The 17421-nt window shown below is 37.7% G+C and overlaps 1 protein-coding gene across 2 annotated transcripts in view; it reads left to right on the top strand.

The window, feature by feature from the left end:
• Positions 1–11892, top strand: part of cerk (ceramide kinase) — a 64084-nt gene extending 52192 nt beyond the window's left edge. For both annotated transcript variants that reach the window (XM_086010292.1, XM_086010291.1), the window contains exons 9-13: positions 427–532; positions 1711–1787; positions 3123–3328; positions 6800–7008; positions 9128–11892. In XM_086010292.1, the coding sequence (XP_085866418.1) occupies positions 427–532; positions 1711–1787; positions 3123–3328; positions 6800–7008; positions 9128–9212 (683 nt within the window). In that variant the 3' untranslated portion in view covers positions 9213–11892. The remainder of the gene's footprint in view (positions 1–426; positions 533–1710; positions 1788–3122; positions 3329–6799; positions 7009–9127) is intronic.
• The last annotated feature ends 5529 nt before the right edge of the window (positions 11893–17421 follow it).

Below are 17421 nucleotides of genomic sequence, written 5' to 3'. Positions count from 1 at the left end.
GTAACCACCTCCAGCCCTTAAACCCTGCCTGATCTCTGCGCTCCATCAATTCTGGCGTCTTGCACACCGCAGGTTCTCTTCGCTCCACCATTGGCAACCGTGCCTTCAGCTGTCTCTGCCCTAAGCTCTGGAATTCCCTCCCTAAACCCCTCCACCTCTCTACCACTCTCTCCTCCTTTAAGACTCTTCTTAAAACCTACCACTTTGACCAAGCTTTTGGTTACCTGTCCTAATATCTGCGAGGCTCGGTGTCAAATTTTGTTAGATAAATAGCTTCTGTGAAGCGTCTTGGGACATTTTGCTACGTTAAAGGTGCTATATAAATGCTTGATGATGTTGTAAAAACCCAGTGTCTGTGGAACAAAATGGAATCACAATCAACCAATGACTTGAAATCAAAGCTTCCACTAGTTTTTTTTTATATAGGTTTCAAGACCTTTCTATCACATCACTGCTATGAGGGAACAATTTCTTATTTACCAGCAACTGAAACACTTGGCAATCCAAGAGATCAGACTCCTTGTACAGCTGGGTAAGAACTCTTGCATTACATATTCTGCTAATCCATCCCCAATCAATGGTGATGCATATTGCACATTTATTTTGATAAAGTTTGATCGTGTTTTCTGAGATTCTATTAATGAATCAGTTTGTTTTAACTAACAAACCTGTCAGGAGACTATATAGTTGAGCAGACAATAATAACATTTGTAATTAAAAACTATGGATTTATTATATCAAAGGATAAATAGATTAATGTATATTACTGATGTCAAATTCTGTTGGTGGTTTTAAAAATAATTACATTATCCAAGAAAGGTAAAATGTACATACAATCCGTGTCTTTCTAATGCCATTGATGAGTATATACTCATTGGCCCTGATTTTGCAGTCAGTGGCGAACGAATGGCGCTAGCCGTTCATTACACTTACACTTGCGCACAGACTTTCTGTGAGCTTTTTCACTGCAATTTGCGGTTATTAGCAAGTCAAAACAGCACGGCACCCTCTACAGTGGATCAGACACCTGTGTGAACAGGGCAAGCAACTGTGTATCTCCTTAACCAATCAGATTGAAGAATCCTTACTGAGACACACAGTCTAAACCAGGAAGCGTAAGTTAGAATAGTTAATTCATTACCAAAACCTGTACAGAAAGTGAAAGAGAGAAATGGGATTAAGAGACAAAGAAAAAGTTTTAAAAAAAAATTTAAATCTCCCAACAATAATTAAAATCTGAAGGAATGAGAGTCCACACTTTTTTTTAAAGTAACTTTTCAATGCCAGAGAGGTTGTTTAGCAGTAATTAAGACTATCACACTGTTAAAAATTCACTTACACTTGAATGGACAAATCCTAACCTGGCATATTCAGTGGGTAAGTACCATAACTTCACGCCCTCCCATGTATCTGAATGCCAAGTCTCTCGGCGAGGTACCAGTGTGGCAAAGCTTGTGGAGGAGCAGGGCAACCCAGACAGCAACTTCCTGATTTCTGCGTTTAATTGCGCATGTGCGGAAGCCAGAAGTTGCTGTCTGATTTGCTCCTTTAATAATGGTGAACGCTGATAGCCTCAGCATTATTTCTACCACAAAATCCGGGCCAATTTGTATTCGGCAAAACTTGCTACCATTTGTGTTTTCTTCTTGGTGAAAAAAATCATTGGTTACTCCTACTGTTTGATCATAACACTGGATACTTTTGTTTCAGGTGTCATATCTGCCAATACAGTAGAGAGCAGTTGAAGTTAACAAAAAAAGAAAGGGAATTCAAATTTGTTGATGATGGTAAGATCTAAAATGTTTGTGGTCACAGGAATTATCTAACAGACCTATCCATATACTTAAGTCTTGCTTCCAGCACATGTAGTGCATGGGAAAATTATTAATGCCAATTAATAATGTCAAACTTGCTAAGTGTGATGAGTGCAAGTGTCTAATGAGTGCAGGTGACTGGCTTTTATTTTTAAAGATTGAAGCACTATATAAATGCAAGTCGTTCTTTGTTCTTTACCGACGGTGTGAATCCCCAGGTGTGTCAGCAGTTTTGGGTTTGGTGGTGTGGTGGATTTTGGATTTTCCACATTCCACAAGAAGCTTTGCTGCCAAAAGCTACTGTTTCATCAGTTGAAGTTGCTGTCATTAATTTTACTTCAGTTAGTTATAGCAATTTGATATGTTACAAACTGTGTGATTTATAATCCAATTTCAAAAATAGGCATGGTTGTTCAAAGTTAACATTGACTAATCAATGGAGTTTAATGGTTGTTCCAAGTTAACATTTAATCAGGAAGTTTAAAAGGAGATTTCAATCAAAATGATTGGATGAGGGTTTTGTGAGCTGACGATATTAATTATCCTATTTTTTTAAATTTGGTTAAATATAAATATCAGGGTTTTAAAAAAAAAAAAAAAAAAGTTCTGGAATGATCAGTAGTATTTTGAAGGAACTTAGAAACTCAAATTGAGTTGAGAGCTCCCTGCCTCAGTAAGATCTGTAAAAGGGTTGATAACCAGAGGGCACAAATTTAAGGTGATTAGCAGAAGGACCAGTGGGGACATGAGGGAAAACTTTTTTACACAAGGAGTGGTTAGGATTTGGAATGCACTGCCTGATAGGGTGATGGATACAGATTCAATAGTAGACTTCAAAAGGGAATTGGATAAATACTTGAAGGAGAAAAAATTGCAGGGAAATGGGGAAAGAGCGGGGGAGTGGGACTAACTGGATTGATCTTTGAAAGAGCTGGTGCAGACTTGATAGGCCAAATGGCCTCCTGCTGTGCTGTATTATTCTCTGACTTTGTGTGATATATGTGAGCAATACAGACCATAAAGATTTCAGGTTTGACCACTGGTCTGTGCTGATTACAGTTGGAATACAACAATTGGCTTTAGATTTCTGTACTAGATATGAGCGAAATTGATAGTTACTGCTCCCCTAATTACAGTCAGTGACACCTACTGAAATTGCTTGTGTTTGACCATTCGTTGTGGATTTGGTCATTTCCAGCTGTGGCGTTCTCTTTGTCTAATGGCCTGCCGTATTGGTACGAGCACGAGAGTAAAGATTGTGATCTGTGCCTCACTGGTTTATGTGAATGCTTGTTTCTCTTATTTTAGAGGAGCAGCAACAGTGGAAAGTGATTAAAGGAAAGTTCCTGGCCATAAATTCAGCAAATATGAGTTGTGCGTGTCCAAAATCTCCTAAAGGTCTCTCGCCAGCAGCACACCTGGCTGATGGGACCGTTGACCTTATTTTAGTCCGCAAGTGTTCAAGGCTCAGTTTCCTGAGGCATCTCATCAGGCACACAAACAACGATGATCAGGTATAGATGTATTGGATTTTTTTATGCCATGTGCATAACAATATAAAATGGTAACAGCCCTATAACTCCACTGCACAGAATTACTGCAGTAAACAATTTTTTTCTCTGTGTGTACAATACATATATTTGTATGAGGGTCCATTTTCTACTTGAGGAAAAGCATTTTCTTTCAGGTTGTAGTATTGGGAAGATGTTGGTGATGATTTGACAGAATTAGCAAGTTGAGACTAAACCAAGGTGGGTTAATACTAAAAAAATAAAACCTTTCAAATGCTGGAATCTGAAACCGAAAACAGAAATACAGCAGGTCATTTAATCAAGAGACAAGACAGGTTAATTCTTCAGGTTTAAGGGTTCTGAGGGTGTATCTCAAAACTTAATGGCTTTTCTCTTTGCTGAATAACCTGCAATGCATTTCATATCTGTTTCAATAAATATAGACGTGGTCTGCAGCTGTTTGGGTCTGTAGCATGGTCATATGTAGCTCAAGTAGCAGGATTCAAACAAATAAAAATCCTTTTGTGAGTATGTTTGTTTCTCAATCTAAACTTGCAAAATGCAATTCAGTTGGGTTTCATGAGCCACAAACACAAGTGAGAAGCTTAAATATTTAATATTTTTAGAATGTTAGGTTATTGAAACAAATAATGGATAGAAAACTGACTTATGGAGTGCTCACTCTCTTGTCTCTGAGCACACACACATACTAACACTGAATATATGGATTATGTATTTGGTACAACACCCAATACCCTTTTTGCATCAGCTACAAAATAAGGCAGGGAGGATTTTCTTGAGTTGGTTTGTCACCTTTTAAAATCAATAACTAGCCATTTAAACAGTTCGACTTCTAAAAAGCAGTATCTTCACTGTACTGTTTAATGCATGATAAAATTCCTAAAGAACTAACCTGAAATCATGTTTAATGGCATGGATAAAGTGCAATTGTATCAATTTAGGCTTTGTCTTGGGCAGAGATAAAGTTATAATCCTTGTTACATAATGTTACCTGGGAGTGTATTATGATTGACTTTAAATCTAACTTAAAGGCTAAAGTTCTTTTAAACTTGAAGTGTTCTTCACAGGAATACTTGGACTTCCCCGAATCCTTGATCGAAGTATTTTATCTCGACTATAGGATCCTTTGAATTAACCTAGTGACAGTGGGCAGTCATTAGTATTTATGCCTAGGATCAATCATGGGAGTTAATGTTTAACTGAGTAACAAGTAGGCAGGTTTGTGTGTTACTCGCCGGAGTATCTCATTTGTATCGCAGGTTGCTTTTTTTTTACCCCTTTTATTTTTAAAACATAGGTACAATGGGTTTATTCTGTGATGGAGATGGGTGACCATTGCATGTGAAGACTGCTGCATGTACCTTAATACAATTGCTGTAATATGCTGTAACCTTTAAGAAATATAGCAACGGTTACATAATTGCAAAATACTGTGGATGCTGGAAATCTGAAATAACAACAGAAAATGCTGGAAATATTCAGCAGGCCAAGCGGCATCTGTGGAGAGAGAAACAGAGTTAGCGTTTCAGGTCTGGGACCCTTCATCAGAACTGGAAAAAGCTGGAGATGTAACAGATATTAAGCAGGTGCAGAGACAGAGGGGGGGGGGGTGGTTAGGAGGGGAGGAAGAAATAGAAAGAACATCCTGTACTTTTGTAAGAGGCAGGAAAGATAAAATGTTGCAAATGGGAATGGCAAAAATCATACTGCATGAAAAATGGGGGCAGGGATAATTATCTGAAATTGTTGAACTCAATGATGAGTCCGGTAGGCTGCAAAGTGCCCAATCGAAAGATGAGGTGCTGTTCCTCGAGCTTACGTTGAGCTTCATTGGAACAGTGCAAGAGGCCGAGGACAGAGATCAGAGTGGGAGTGGAGCGGAGAATTAAAGTGAAGACAGTTTGAAGCTGATTTCAATAAGTATTCATGCGCAAGTGTCATATAATGCAAAATGTGGCATGATATCAGTTGTATGTAAAATTGCAATTTAAAAAATAATCCTTAACAAATTCATCACTTCAAAAAAGCTTACAATATGTGTATAGATTATCCAGTGACTCGCATTGGCACTCTGATTTTAGTTGAGCGCTAGTCAAACTGCAGACACACTGGCCCAGATATTCCGATCGCAGGCCTCTCGCGGGCGGAGGGCTGCAATCTGGAAAAATCTGCTCCCTTACCTGAGGGCTCCTGGGAGGCGCACAGTTCCGATGCTGGGCCTCTCCAAACTGCCGGTGTGCAGGGCCCAGGTATCCCAGCGATGCAGGTAGTTCGCAGCGTCCCTGGGATCACATGGGCCATGAGGAACCAATCAGAGAAGGGAATCTCCCTTCATACATTTGACAGGAAGACCTGTTAAATATATGAATGGAGATCACCCCCAAAACATAGTAAAACTTCAAATAATTTTTTTTTAATCACATTTTTAAAATGACTTGAAATTACATAAATTTAAATTTTTGTTTAGAAGTTAATTTTTGAAAAAAATAAAGTTTTTAATGGGGCTACAAATAAACTTACCTTTTTTAAAAAATATTTTTTAAATGATAAATCAGTGGAATTTTTTTTTTTTTTTACTTTTTTTTCAACTCATCTTGCTTTTATCAGGCGCAAGAATTGTAAGTGTTTTCTGCAGGCGGAGGGTCTCCAAAAAGTGGCACTATCCGCCTGCAGAGGCCCTTCTCCAGGGCAGCCGGAGGATCTGTCAAGAGCTTTCTTGACAGATCGGAAATGCCGGTTTCCAGCGCATGCGCAGTGCATGCCTATAACCAGCATTTCCAATGTCCCTACGAGTGGGTACACAGCGCGTATCCACCTGTAGGGATCAGAATATCCGGATAGTGTATACACCAGTAGAAAAAAGTTGGATATAGGAACAGAGGCTGTTCACAATTTAGTGTCAAGTCATAGCTTGAAGACACCTAATCTAGAGCCGTCTTTTGTCTCCACTTGTCCTATCACCATCTCGTCTCGTTTTGAATACCTCTTAATGTCTCTGCTTTTTTGTTCTCTCCCAGCCTGGCCTCTTAATCTATTTCATTTCCTGTGCTTCTTTAGTCTTGACAAAGGGTTTGCCCCGAAACATTGACTCTCTTTTTTCTCCATGGATGTTGCCTGGCCTGCTGAGTTTTTCCAGCATTTTCTGTTAGCTTGAACACATGTTGGGCTCAATAGTGTAACACCAGGATATTTCATTGTTTTAGCAGCTGATCAGGATTTGACAATATATTAAGCAGACAACTGGAAAAAATCATCAAATATGTAACATTTGTGATTTAATAGGGTGCTAACGTACAACCATAGGGGTGTGAGAAAACTCCTACCACAGAAACACCTCTGTCTTGAACTCTTAACAAGTGTTTTATTTCCGTATTTATTCAAGTACTATATTATGAGAAACCTATGCATTCGAAAGTCTTAACCTTCAAAACATTATGCTTTCGATATTTTCAGTTTGACCTTGCATTTGTTGAGGTATACCGAGTGAAGAAATTCAAATTTACGCCAAAATACTGTGACGAGGAGGACACTGATATCCAGGATGTTGGTAAAAATCTCTTTGGCCAGTTCTGTAGGGATCATCCCACCTGTAGCTGCGCACAGCTTAATAGCAATTGGAACTGTGATGGAGAGATAATTGAGCACGCAGCCATTGAAGTGAGGTATGCTGTTCTGTGTTTATTGTCTAGTACATTGTCCCAGTCTGTCAGCCAACTGCACAAAAAGACTAAAGGGTCACTGTCTTCATGAAAAATTAATTGGCATCCTTTTGCCACTGTTCACTAATGCAAGATGCTGTGACTTAAATCACAATGAAATGGATATTTCTGGCCCTCATATGTGAGGTCAGTGCTGATAAAAGTGATGTACCTTTTTGAAGTTTAAATGACTAATTTATTCTTGTACCTGGAGTATGATTGTCTGTCTCTGAGAGCCAATGTTAACAGCATAGACCTAACATTAATCTTGGACTTTCAGATCTAAACATAAAAGCACCTGGGATGAATGCAAGTATCATATCACAAGATAGTTGACTGACACATGCAGTAACTCATTTGTCCCCATGTTTGAATTTCCGAACCAAATCATTGATAAATCCACAGAAGTTGTTTGTGTTCACCTGCTATGGAATGCATAATTCCTTCCCATAGGAATACACTCCACTTAACGTACACACTCTTACGCAAGCACAGATTGGAAAGAGCCAAGTCTTGGGGCCTTCTGATACCTTCGGCAGTACCCCGAGAGACATCAGAAACCCCTCCCGAGCAGCCCATTTCACCATACATTAGGTGAATTGTCACCATCCCGTTGATCGCAGCATGAGGACACACCATACTCAATTCAGTGGCAGTTTGTTGCTTCAGTAGTAACTGCTTGTCTCTCTTTTTCCAATCAAGGTAGGCAAAACTCTGGATGCATAAGAATGTGTCCACATAGGTAGCTTTCAGGTGATGCGTACCAGCATCTGTCATCCAAAAGCCTTAAATTTCCTAATCAGCTTTTTGACTGACATGTTTCAGCATGGTGAAAGGACCTGCGCAGGACAGTTTGCAGTGCCAAAGCTATCTTGCTGCTCTACATGTTCAGTTCCATTCCATTGCATTCATTTGTCATCACCTGTTCAATCCAGTCTTTTACTGGAAATGTGATTCAAACAAAAGGCTGATTTCTGTGTCAATGTAACCTGTTTATATTACAAAAGAATGTGCATTACTAAGGTAAATGTTTGTACCAGTATGTTCGTTATGAGAGGGTTTTACAGTACAGTTTTCAATTTGGAGGTTAAACAATGGTTTGTTCACCCTGAAAGTGCAGGTCACAATGTTTGTGCTGCTCGTATGGATTTACCATTGATTTGACAAGATAAGCATTTAAATTTATGACAAACCTAAGCAATATTTTTACAAAATAATATTGTTGCCTTTACTAAAGTATATGCAGTCTAGTATTGAAACTGTCCTAAATCAAATGTACACGATAAACCTTTCCACATACTCCAACTGTCTTTAAAAAATATAAATCATCTTTGGGAATGCTGTGATCTAATCTGTTCAAGTAGAAAACATTTTTAAATTAGCATTCTTTCAACAGAATTCAGCTTAATTTAATTAGACTCCATTTATATACTTTTTAAAAAATCTCTCAGCATCACAGTTATTGATTTTGAAATGAAGAGGCTAATATATTTTGTGGATATAATTGATTTGTGTGTTTGTTTTGACAATGAATTGTTGCTCAACAATAGGAGTGATCACATCAAAGCAGGCTTTAAGTAGCATTATAACAACCACACTATAGTGACATTTAAACCAACATTAATGAGAAACAAATCGTAGAAGGGCTTCTTCAGTGCAATATAGAATCTACCTGCCTCTGCAGCTTTGATCATTGTTTTGTGTTTTCCCTATATAGTTCGTTTGTACTGTCCCTTTGTGCTCGTTTACGCTGTCATTGCAACTTGATACACACAGTCCTTAGAGTACATTTTATGGAGCAGCTTCACAGTGCACAGTTTAAGACATGGATCTTGAGTCAGTTTAGCCACTGTTAAGCCAGTTTACTGACTTGTTTAAGCCAACATTGGTCTCAATTTTTTAAAGAAGTTTTCACACTTGTTCAGTAATACTAATGAAAGGATAATATGCCATAACACACTATCTCTTCTAGTGACTTTTCTTCCCCACTGTTGTTTTCCTGTTCTCTAAGTATTCTAGTTGAAAGATGAATAAATATTTTCATATTAAATTCTTAGTAATTTTATTTTATTTCTCCTTGTAGGGTTCACTGCCAGCTGTTGAGGCTTTTTGTCAGAGGAATAGAAGAACTTTCTACGCAGGAAGGTATTAGCAATTCGCTTGTTTAAGCAGATTTCAAGATGTCTCGGGACTCCACAAACCATTTATTTCAGAGTTTAAATTGGGTATTTAAGTTCTGAAACTTGCTATGTAATCTTGTGATTCTAAATTAATTTGCATTAATTGTTACTGCCAGCAATATTTATTCATTATACAAAGTGTAAGCATTAGAAGCAACAAAAAACAAATTTAATGTATAGTTTCAAGATTTCAACTTCTGTAAATTTTCAATAAGTAAATTTCAAGTGGAGAATTTATGTTTTAAGATACAGTATTTCAGGTTTAAAAAGTTAGACTAACTGCCATTGCTCTTACAGGAAGCTGTGGTTTGAAAATTGGTAGAATAATTTTTTTAAATGCACACTTAGAAAGTGGAACATAGTTTAAAAGCAAGTCATTTATAATCATCTGCCTCATTTTAAATTGAAGGACGTCTCGGTACTCATTTACTGACTGCTACTTAAGTTAGACTGTAGATGATTATCTTTTTTTCTGGCGCAGGTTCCAGGTTAATTTTTTAACGAAATTCTTAACTTTGAACTGAAATCTAGATTCTTTTTTCAATTTCTTTTACTGCACCTTGCAACTTATCAATGCAATCTGATTGTACTTTCTAAGCAATGATAAAAGAGGCTATAGTTTGAGAGCAATTCTTTATTTTAGTAACTATTAGAGGAAAAAATATATAAATACTGAATTGTTGAGTATTTGAGTTTGTACATAATACAAAAATATATATTTATTGTTGTAGTACATGATTAAGCTAGCCTTTGCTTAGCTTAGTATGTGTTCACTATGTGAATAGTATGTAGCTAGTAGTGTTAATGCACTAATAGAGTATACCTAACTGTAACTGCAGAAAGCAGCACTCACCTTTGTCTTCTGTATTTTACATTCCTATTGTAAGAATGTTCAGTACTGCTGCACAGAGTTGCTTACTGCAGTGACTCTATAGATCTATGTTTCTTAAACCAAGTACTGTATTAATATTTCTTTTTATTAGACTTCTGTTCATTTCAAAATGTTTGTCTAGGTTTTTTTGGCATGTGTTTGTGAATATTTAGTTCCCTGTATTTTCTATTGCATCCTTTTAAAGTGTACATAGCTAATGTAAATAGCTGGAATGGATATCATCCACACTGTCTTTGTAAGTGCGATTTGTTTTCAATGCTTGTCACACATCGTTCCCTGGTTTGTTGGTGTAAAATGCTCACAATGTTTCATGTTCAGGGACAGCGAAGCTTTTTTCAGATAGTTATTTCAGCAGGCCATTTTCTGCTGACCTGCTTAGCTTCTAGACCAAACAACTTAGGTAAAATTGTCTCTTGTGGAAAAAAAATTGTTAGTGAGGAATTGGTTAGGCAAAATGCCCTAAATGAAAGAACTGAAGTAAAACCAATGTCTGATTTATTTGCATTACTCTTTGCTTCCCCTTCCCCTGGTCATTCATCTTCTTCCCATTTTTGAGACCTTGCTGTATTCAAATTGGCTGCTGTGTTTTACCTACATAACATTTCAAAAGTAATTAATTAGCTGCAAAGTGCTTTCGAACATCCTGAGGAGTGAAAGATCTCTCAGCTGATGCTTTGTGTGTTTCACTTCCTCAGTTACATTGACAATTTCATAACTGGTGATGGATTGAACCATGCTGCTTTGAAACATTTCAGTTTGCTGAGCTGTCTTTTTCACAATTGGGTGTAAGGGGCTGGATTTTATCCTACTATCTTGCCCCAAATCGGGCATGAAAAGTCGGGAAAATTGATCCGTAAGATCTACTGCTGTTGTCTCCCCGCCCTGACCTTAATTTTCCTCCTCCTGCTGGGATTGCAACTGTTTGTTCCTTTCACATCTGCTTGCAAATGCCGGCAGGATGCAGGCCCTGGGTTTGTGGCCCATTTCCCTCCAGTTTGCCCTTCCTGCTGCCGCTCCCTTTGACTACTAGGAGAAACCCGGCGGTAGTCCCTGGGGTATGAATGGCCTCAAGTTTGCTGGATGGAGGGAGAGAGCCTAGTAGCTGCCTCTGCTCCCTTGATTTTATGCCGTTCTTTCACCTGTTGAAGGCCTTGGTCTTGGCCGAATCTTTAGGCTTATTCTGTCCCTTTTTAAATGTTCCCCACCTTGTCTGATACTGCAGTATCAGCCCTGCTGCAGCACTGACGGAATTCTCTGCCATTACAGTGTAGAGCTCCCGCTTGCTGGCAGAGATGCCACCTAGAGCCTTCCCTGCATACAGGAGAATGGGTTGGGGCTGAGCATCCTGGGTGAAGTCCCGCTCAAACCTTCAGGAAGTGCAGAATACAGGCCATATACTCAGTAAGAAGAGTTACACTTTCACATGTTGATTTTCATGCAAAGGTTTAAAGTATTTGAATTATTTTCACCATTTTACAACATTTAAATTATTCTACAAGTACAGTAGATTCCTAAAATACATAACCAATTAGTTGACAAGTCAACGGATCAGGGTTTACACTTGAATTAGGGTTTGCACAAACTCTAGATAAAAATCTTTGTATCGCAACCCATTTAATTATTCATTCAGCAATTGAATTCAAACAAAATGCAGCAAAAATGTAGGCAAAAGAAAACATGTTGTATATTAGCCTTCTGAAATTCTTGTTGCTAAATTGTTTTTAAATAAATGTCATGTGTATTTTCTCATTCATTAAACACTTTAATTCTTTTCAAGATGAGCATATTTATTGTTGAAAATGTGTTCCATTTGTTTCATAGACAAAGAACCATACTAGTAGCTATTCCTTTATTGGACCTGTTTTTCATCTGAAATCAGTTCAGTAGCTTAAAAACAAGCTTGATGAGGCATTTCCTTTAATAAGACATGAGAGCTAATTTGTTGTTTGCCCATTAACACTGATTTCTAACGTTGATGAGTTAGCTTTCATAAAATTTTGACCAAACTTTTGATTTTTCTCTCTGCAAATACCAAATTAGTTCAGCAACTGCTTCTATTACTGTGAACGGTATGCTTGTATAAGATGCTAAGTTTACACAATGTTAAAAATGCTCAAGTAGGTAGCAAGCACTGAAAGAACTTACAGGAAACTTTGTGATATCCGGCACCGACGGGACCGAGCTGTTGCCGATCTATCAAAACTGCCGGACATACCAGCGTTAATGTTGAAGCATACGGAGATTTGCAGCTCCGTATCTGGCAACAAACACTGTTGCTTAGCAACAGCTTCTAAACAGTCGGCCGTACCTTAGAAGCGTCTCTGTAGCTTAGCAACAGCTTCAGAGAGACTTTGCAGAGCCTGACTGTTGGGGGGGAAAAAAGCCACGAGAAGAAAAAAAACTTAACAAAACGGCTCCTGATTTCTGCCGGTAGATCGAGGTTTCCGGACATACAACCTCCGGATAAACCAAAGTTTCCTGCATTTTGTAATGGAAATAACACTTTAAAATTGGCCCTTCCTTGCTTACAGTATTAACAGAATTAATCTGCAGCTAAACTGTTCCTACTCTTTTTACCCAACCTTTTCACCCCCCAGGATGGGAGATTTCCTTCCCTAAAGTACATTAGTGAACCAGTTTGGTTTTTATGTCAAACCAACAGTTTCATGGTCACCTGCATGACTACTTGTGCTTTGAATTTGACCATTTGACTTTTTAAAATATTTTCACAACTTTTGTTAACTGGGGTGTTTTGTAGCCTGTAACCTTAATTTCTAAAGTATGTGGTGGATGTAATCTGTAATGTATTGTCTATTTAATCTGATTTCAGTGTCCTTGCTAAAACAATAAAGACTTCAAATCCGCTATGGTAGAAGCAGAAATTCGGTATCAATATAATTATAATTGATTTTTGACAGTACAGGCTCTTTACTGTTGGTGAGCAATCCCTGTGGTGCATTTCAGAGACATGGATAATCGCCAGCTCTGAATTTGGCCTGCTCGTAGATTAACCTCTTGATTTTACAGACTAGGACATCAGTCTCCATATCTGGCACCTTCTGATGGTCTTAATCATCACCATACCTCACCTGCATTAGCTTCTCTGCCGCATAGCTATGATAAATGAATACCATTAGTCACTGCAGTGTCAGTGCAGTCTCTTGGCTCTTTTGAGAGATGGAGATTGTGTTATTGTCTGTTAGGCCTTAGTTAATGCAGCAAGTTGATTAATTGTACTTTTAAAACCAACCCAAAGGAATGGGAAATACTTCTCATCAAAAGTTCTGTTAAATCTTACTGGATTCAAGTTAACTGATATTGAAAACGGGCCTTTTCCATATACTGAATTGAGCTTAAAATCAACGAAGAGAAAGATGGAATATCTGACAAATAATATTGGGACAATGTATATGGTGCAAAAAAAAATGGTCTCTTGACCTGGTTTACTATGCAGGTTTAAGACAATTGATTGTGTTTTCATATTGAAGCTGGGAAAGGGTGTTTGTTTAAAAGTAAGACTAATAAAATTACTCCTGGTAACTCTTAGTGTTGTCTCCTTATTACTGCTGTGATTTTCTATGCTGAAGAAATAGTAAAATGATGCTTATATAGTTTTAGGTACAAATAAAAACATTGCAACTTCTGGCTCCACTGAATATTTCAGATTCAGAAACTCAGCACTATTGACGCATTCAAAGTTTGTTTGCATTGTTGCATACATGCAAGCTGTATACGAGACACTCTGGTATTGAGAAAATTGTCTTCGGCGATCACTCTGGTCATGTTGACACTACATTGAAGGATTCTAAATCTATAAACAAATAAGACTTTTATGTCATGAATACAAATATTTTAATATACAGTATTACATAAAATTGAGTGAGTTTTGATAAACCACTAAAGATCCTTGTGATTTGTGACAACTGAATCCATAGCACTGTGTTGACTGGTGAGGATTGGAATATCACAATGTTTCTAAAACTAAATTTCACTCTTGGCTGGCATTTCAGCATAGAGTTGATTAACCTGAAGCAAGAAACCGAAACTAACAATAGCTACACAAGCAGTATTTGGGTTAAAAGGCAGTATGAGGCCGATGGGTACGGTAGTGTAGTGGTTATGTTACTGGATTAGTAATCCAGAGGCCTGGGATAATAACCCAGAGAATGGTAGTTTAACTCCCACCATTGAGGTTTGAGAATTTGAAAATGAAAAAGATGGTGTCAGTAAATGTGACCATGAAGCTGTCAGATTGTTGTAAAAATCTAACTGGTTCATTAATGTCCTTTTAGGGGAGGAAACCTGTCATCCACATCTAGTCTGGCCTACAATCGCGCGGCAATGTGGTTAACTCTTAACTGTCCTCTGAAATGACTTAGCAAGCCACTCTGTTAAATCCAGGGCAATAAATGCTAGCCTGACCAGTGATGCCAATTCTGAGAATTTTTTTTAATGAACTGAATATATAGTTCAGTGATTAGAGAAATCTTTGTTTTCAAGAACAAACTTTAGGAAGGGAGCCATGCAGGTAAAGTATCTGCTGTGAAAAAGAAATATGTACATTTATAGAGCACCTCATCACATCTCTGGGAAATGTCTCAGTACTTCACTTAAATTACCTTTTGAACTGCAGTGACTGTTGTGTAGACAAAGGAGACTGGTAGCACATCTTGATGGATTTGTTAGTGACACTATTTTGCATATGGAATATATATTCATAAGTGCTTGGTGACCTTGGATGTCAAAAGGGATTTACTATGGTGCAGCAACTTCACAAAACACAATTTCTAGTAGATTTGCCTGAAAATGCAATTTTCTTTTCATTTACACATATGAAATGATAAATCATGTAGATGCATGCCAATCAATGTCACTTGTAATCACTGACTAACAACAAACTTAAATCAGCTTTTTTGTCCAACTTTAAGTCAGTTTTTCCTCTTTAGAGCAGTTATTCTCTCCTTGCAACTCTTTGGCCAAAAAGGCTGGAAACCCGCCTGTTCCCAATTTCTTCAATGCCACTGTGCCACAGTATATCAAAGATCACTAAAGAAACCTTACCAGCCATTACATTGTGAATCAGTGGATCTCACCCTTGTGCTGTTTTCAGCTATGTAGTAACATATCCTTCTACCATCTGAAATGTTTAAAGGTTTTGACACTTTGTGAAGAAATTTTGTGTTTCACTTGTTCATTGGGTAAATGGAGATGTTTTCGCAAATGTGTGAACAATGTCTACATTATGCTGCTTGTATTATGTTGGTAAAACAAGCATAAGGAGGAAAATGAAAAGAAAGAATTGAAGAGGCACCATCGTAATGAAGAGATTTCAAAATGCAACCAAATTATATAAAAAGCTGTCTATCCTGACAATCTCAAAATTTTTAAAAATCAGATGTCATCAAAACAGAATCTCTAGTGATGTGTCTCTTTCCCTCCATCCCACCCAAATAAACAAAATACATTACTGAAAGACCGTCATCATAACAACAGTGAAGGGAAGAGTCATTAGTCTTCATTTTTTTTTGCTCTCAATTGTTGTAAACTGAAAATGGAATACTTTCAAATATATATTGGAGAAATGTCAAATTAAATATGTACCTTGCAGAAGAAGCTCCTCAAACTCAAAAACTTCAAAGTTGGAATAGGAAAATGAATAATGTTGCACCAAAATCAAGACATGTTTACAAAAATTTAAGGAATGAGGGGATTGAAAAATGCAAATTTAAAAAAGATAATCTGGATTGAAAAGATTAAAATGGGAAATAAATTGCAAGTATCAAAGAAAATTGGAACAATTTTTTAATCTGTTCATAGTCAGCAAAGTGTTAAAGAACATATGGTGTCCCTCAACAATAACAGGTGCATAGAAGAAGACAATATGGTAGAAATGTTAAATGACTTAAAGGTTTCATCATATAAAATGGTTGCAAGAATAGGAAATGCACCAAGCCTGAAGGGAAAATAGAGAATAGTAATGAAATGGTCATCAAAAATTGAAGTGCTTGAATATTCACAACCCAACAAAACTAGAGGGAATCCACCCAAGAATGCTGATGTTTTATGTGCAGCTGGTGCAGTGTAATTAATTTCACTTCACTTTATGCTGTACATATTCTGAAATTCTAGTAATTGTCCAGAAGAGCACTTTTCAATCTTTGATTTCAATGAACAGGAAGTGGATTTTTTTCAAAAATGTGCCATTATAATTACATTACAACAATTTACATTCATATAGCTACAAATTCATATAAAACTATGTATAGAAATTCCTATAACTTAAAACTTGATGAATTTTGTTTCATCATCAGGCTATAAAGGGATATAGAGAAAAGCCAGAAAATGGGACTAAAATTAGGAATGACCAAGAGCTACCATATTTAACAAAACGGCAGAGCAGCTTTGATGAGCTGGATGGGCTTCTCCCGGTCCTATGTTTCTGGCCAAGGATCGCTACTGGAAGTGTGTATGTGACTGCTAGGTGCAGACAGATTTAGGTTTGTTTGAAATACTTCCCAGGACCTGCTAACATTATCTGCCAAAGCTCATGCATCATAATGATCACTTGGAAGATGACCAACCCCCATGGAATCCCTGCAAATCAATGTCTTCAGGAGAAGAGGAGGCAGTGAGGAGAAAATTGGCAACAAAAGTTTAAAAAAGCATTTTATAAGAATAGCATTAAAAATGTGGGACAAAGAATAAGGAAGGCATATTCCTCCTCTAATAAAAACAAGCAGGTTCATTCTAATGTAATTGGCATTTGCTGACCTGATAGAAACATAGAAGATAGGAGCAGGAGTAGGCCATTCGGCCCTTCGAGCCTGCTCCGCCATTCAATGAGATCATGGCTGAGCTGATCCTAACCGCCAATCTACTATCACAGAACCATCTCCTGAATCTAACAGAATTAGACACACGAAATAGGAGCAGGATCAGTACCCTGTCCCTGCCTTTTCCCCATATCCCTTGATCCCTTTAGCCTCAAGAAATATATCCAACTCTTTCTTGAATATATTTAATGAACTGGCCTCCACTGCCCTCTGTGGCAGAGAATTCCACAGGTTCACCACTCTCTGGGTGAAGAAATTCCTCCTCATTTCAGTCCTAAATGGCTTACCCCTTATCCTTAGACTATGTCCCCTGGTTCTGGACTCGCCGGCCATCAGAAACATCCTTCCTGCATCTAGTCTGTCCAGACCTGACAGAATTTTATAGGTTTCAATGAGATCCCCTCTCAATCTTCTAAACGCCAGTGAGTATAAGCCCAATCGACACAATCTTCTCATACGTCATTCCTGCCAT

This window comes from Somniosus microcephalus, chromosome 17 (assembly GCF_052327205.1).
Source record: "Somniosus microcephalus isolate GS21.2 chromosome 17, FLI_Smic_1.0, whole genome shotgun sequence".
In the NCBI taxonomy this organism is placed as follows: domain Eukaryota; kingdom Metazoa; phylum Chordata; class Chondrichthyes; order Squaliformes; family Somniosidae; genus Somniosus; species Somniosus microcephalus.
The sequence above is the reverse complement of the archived record's forward strand: the minus strand, read 5'-3'. Positions and strand labels throughout refer to the sequence as shown.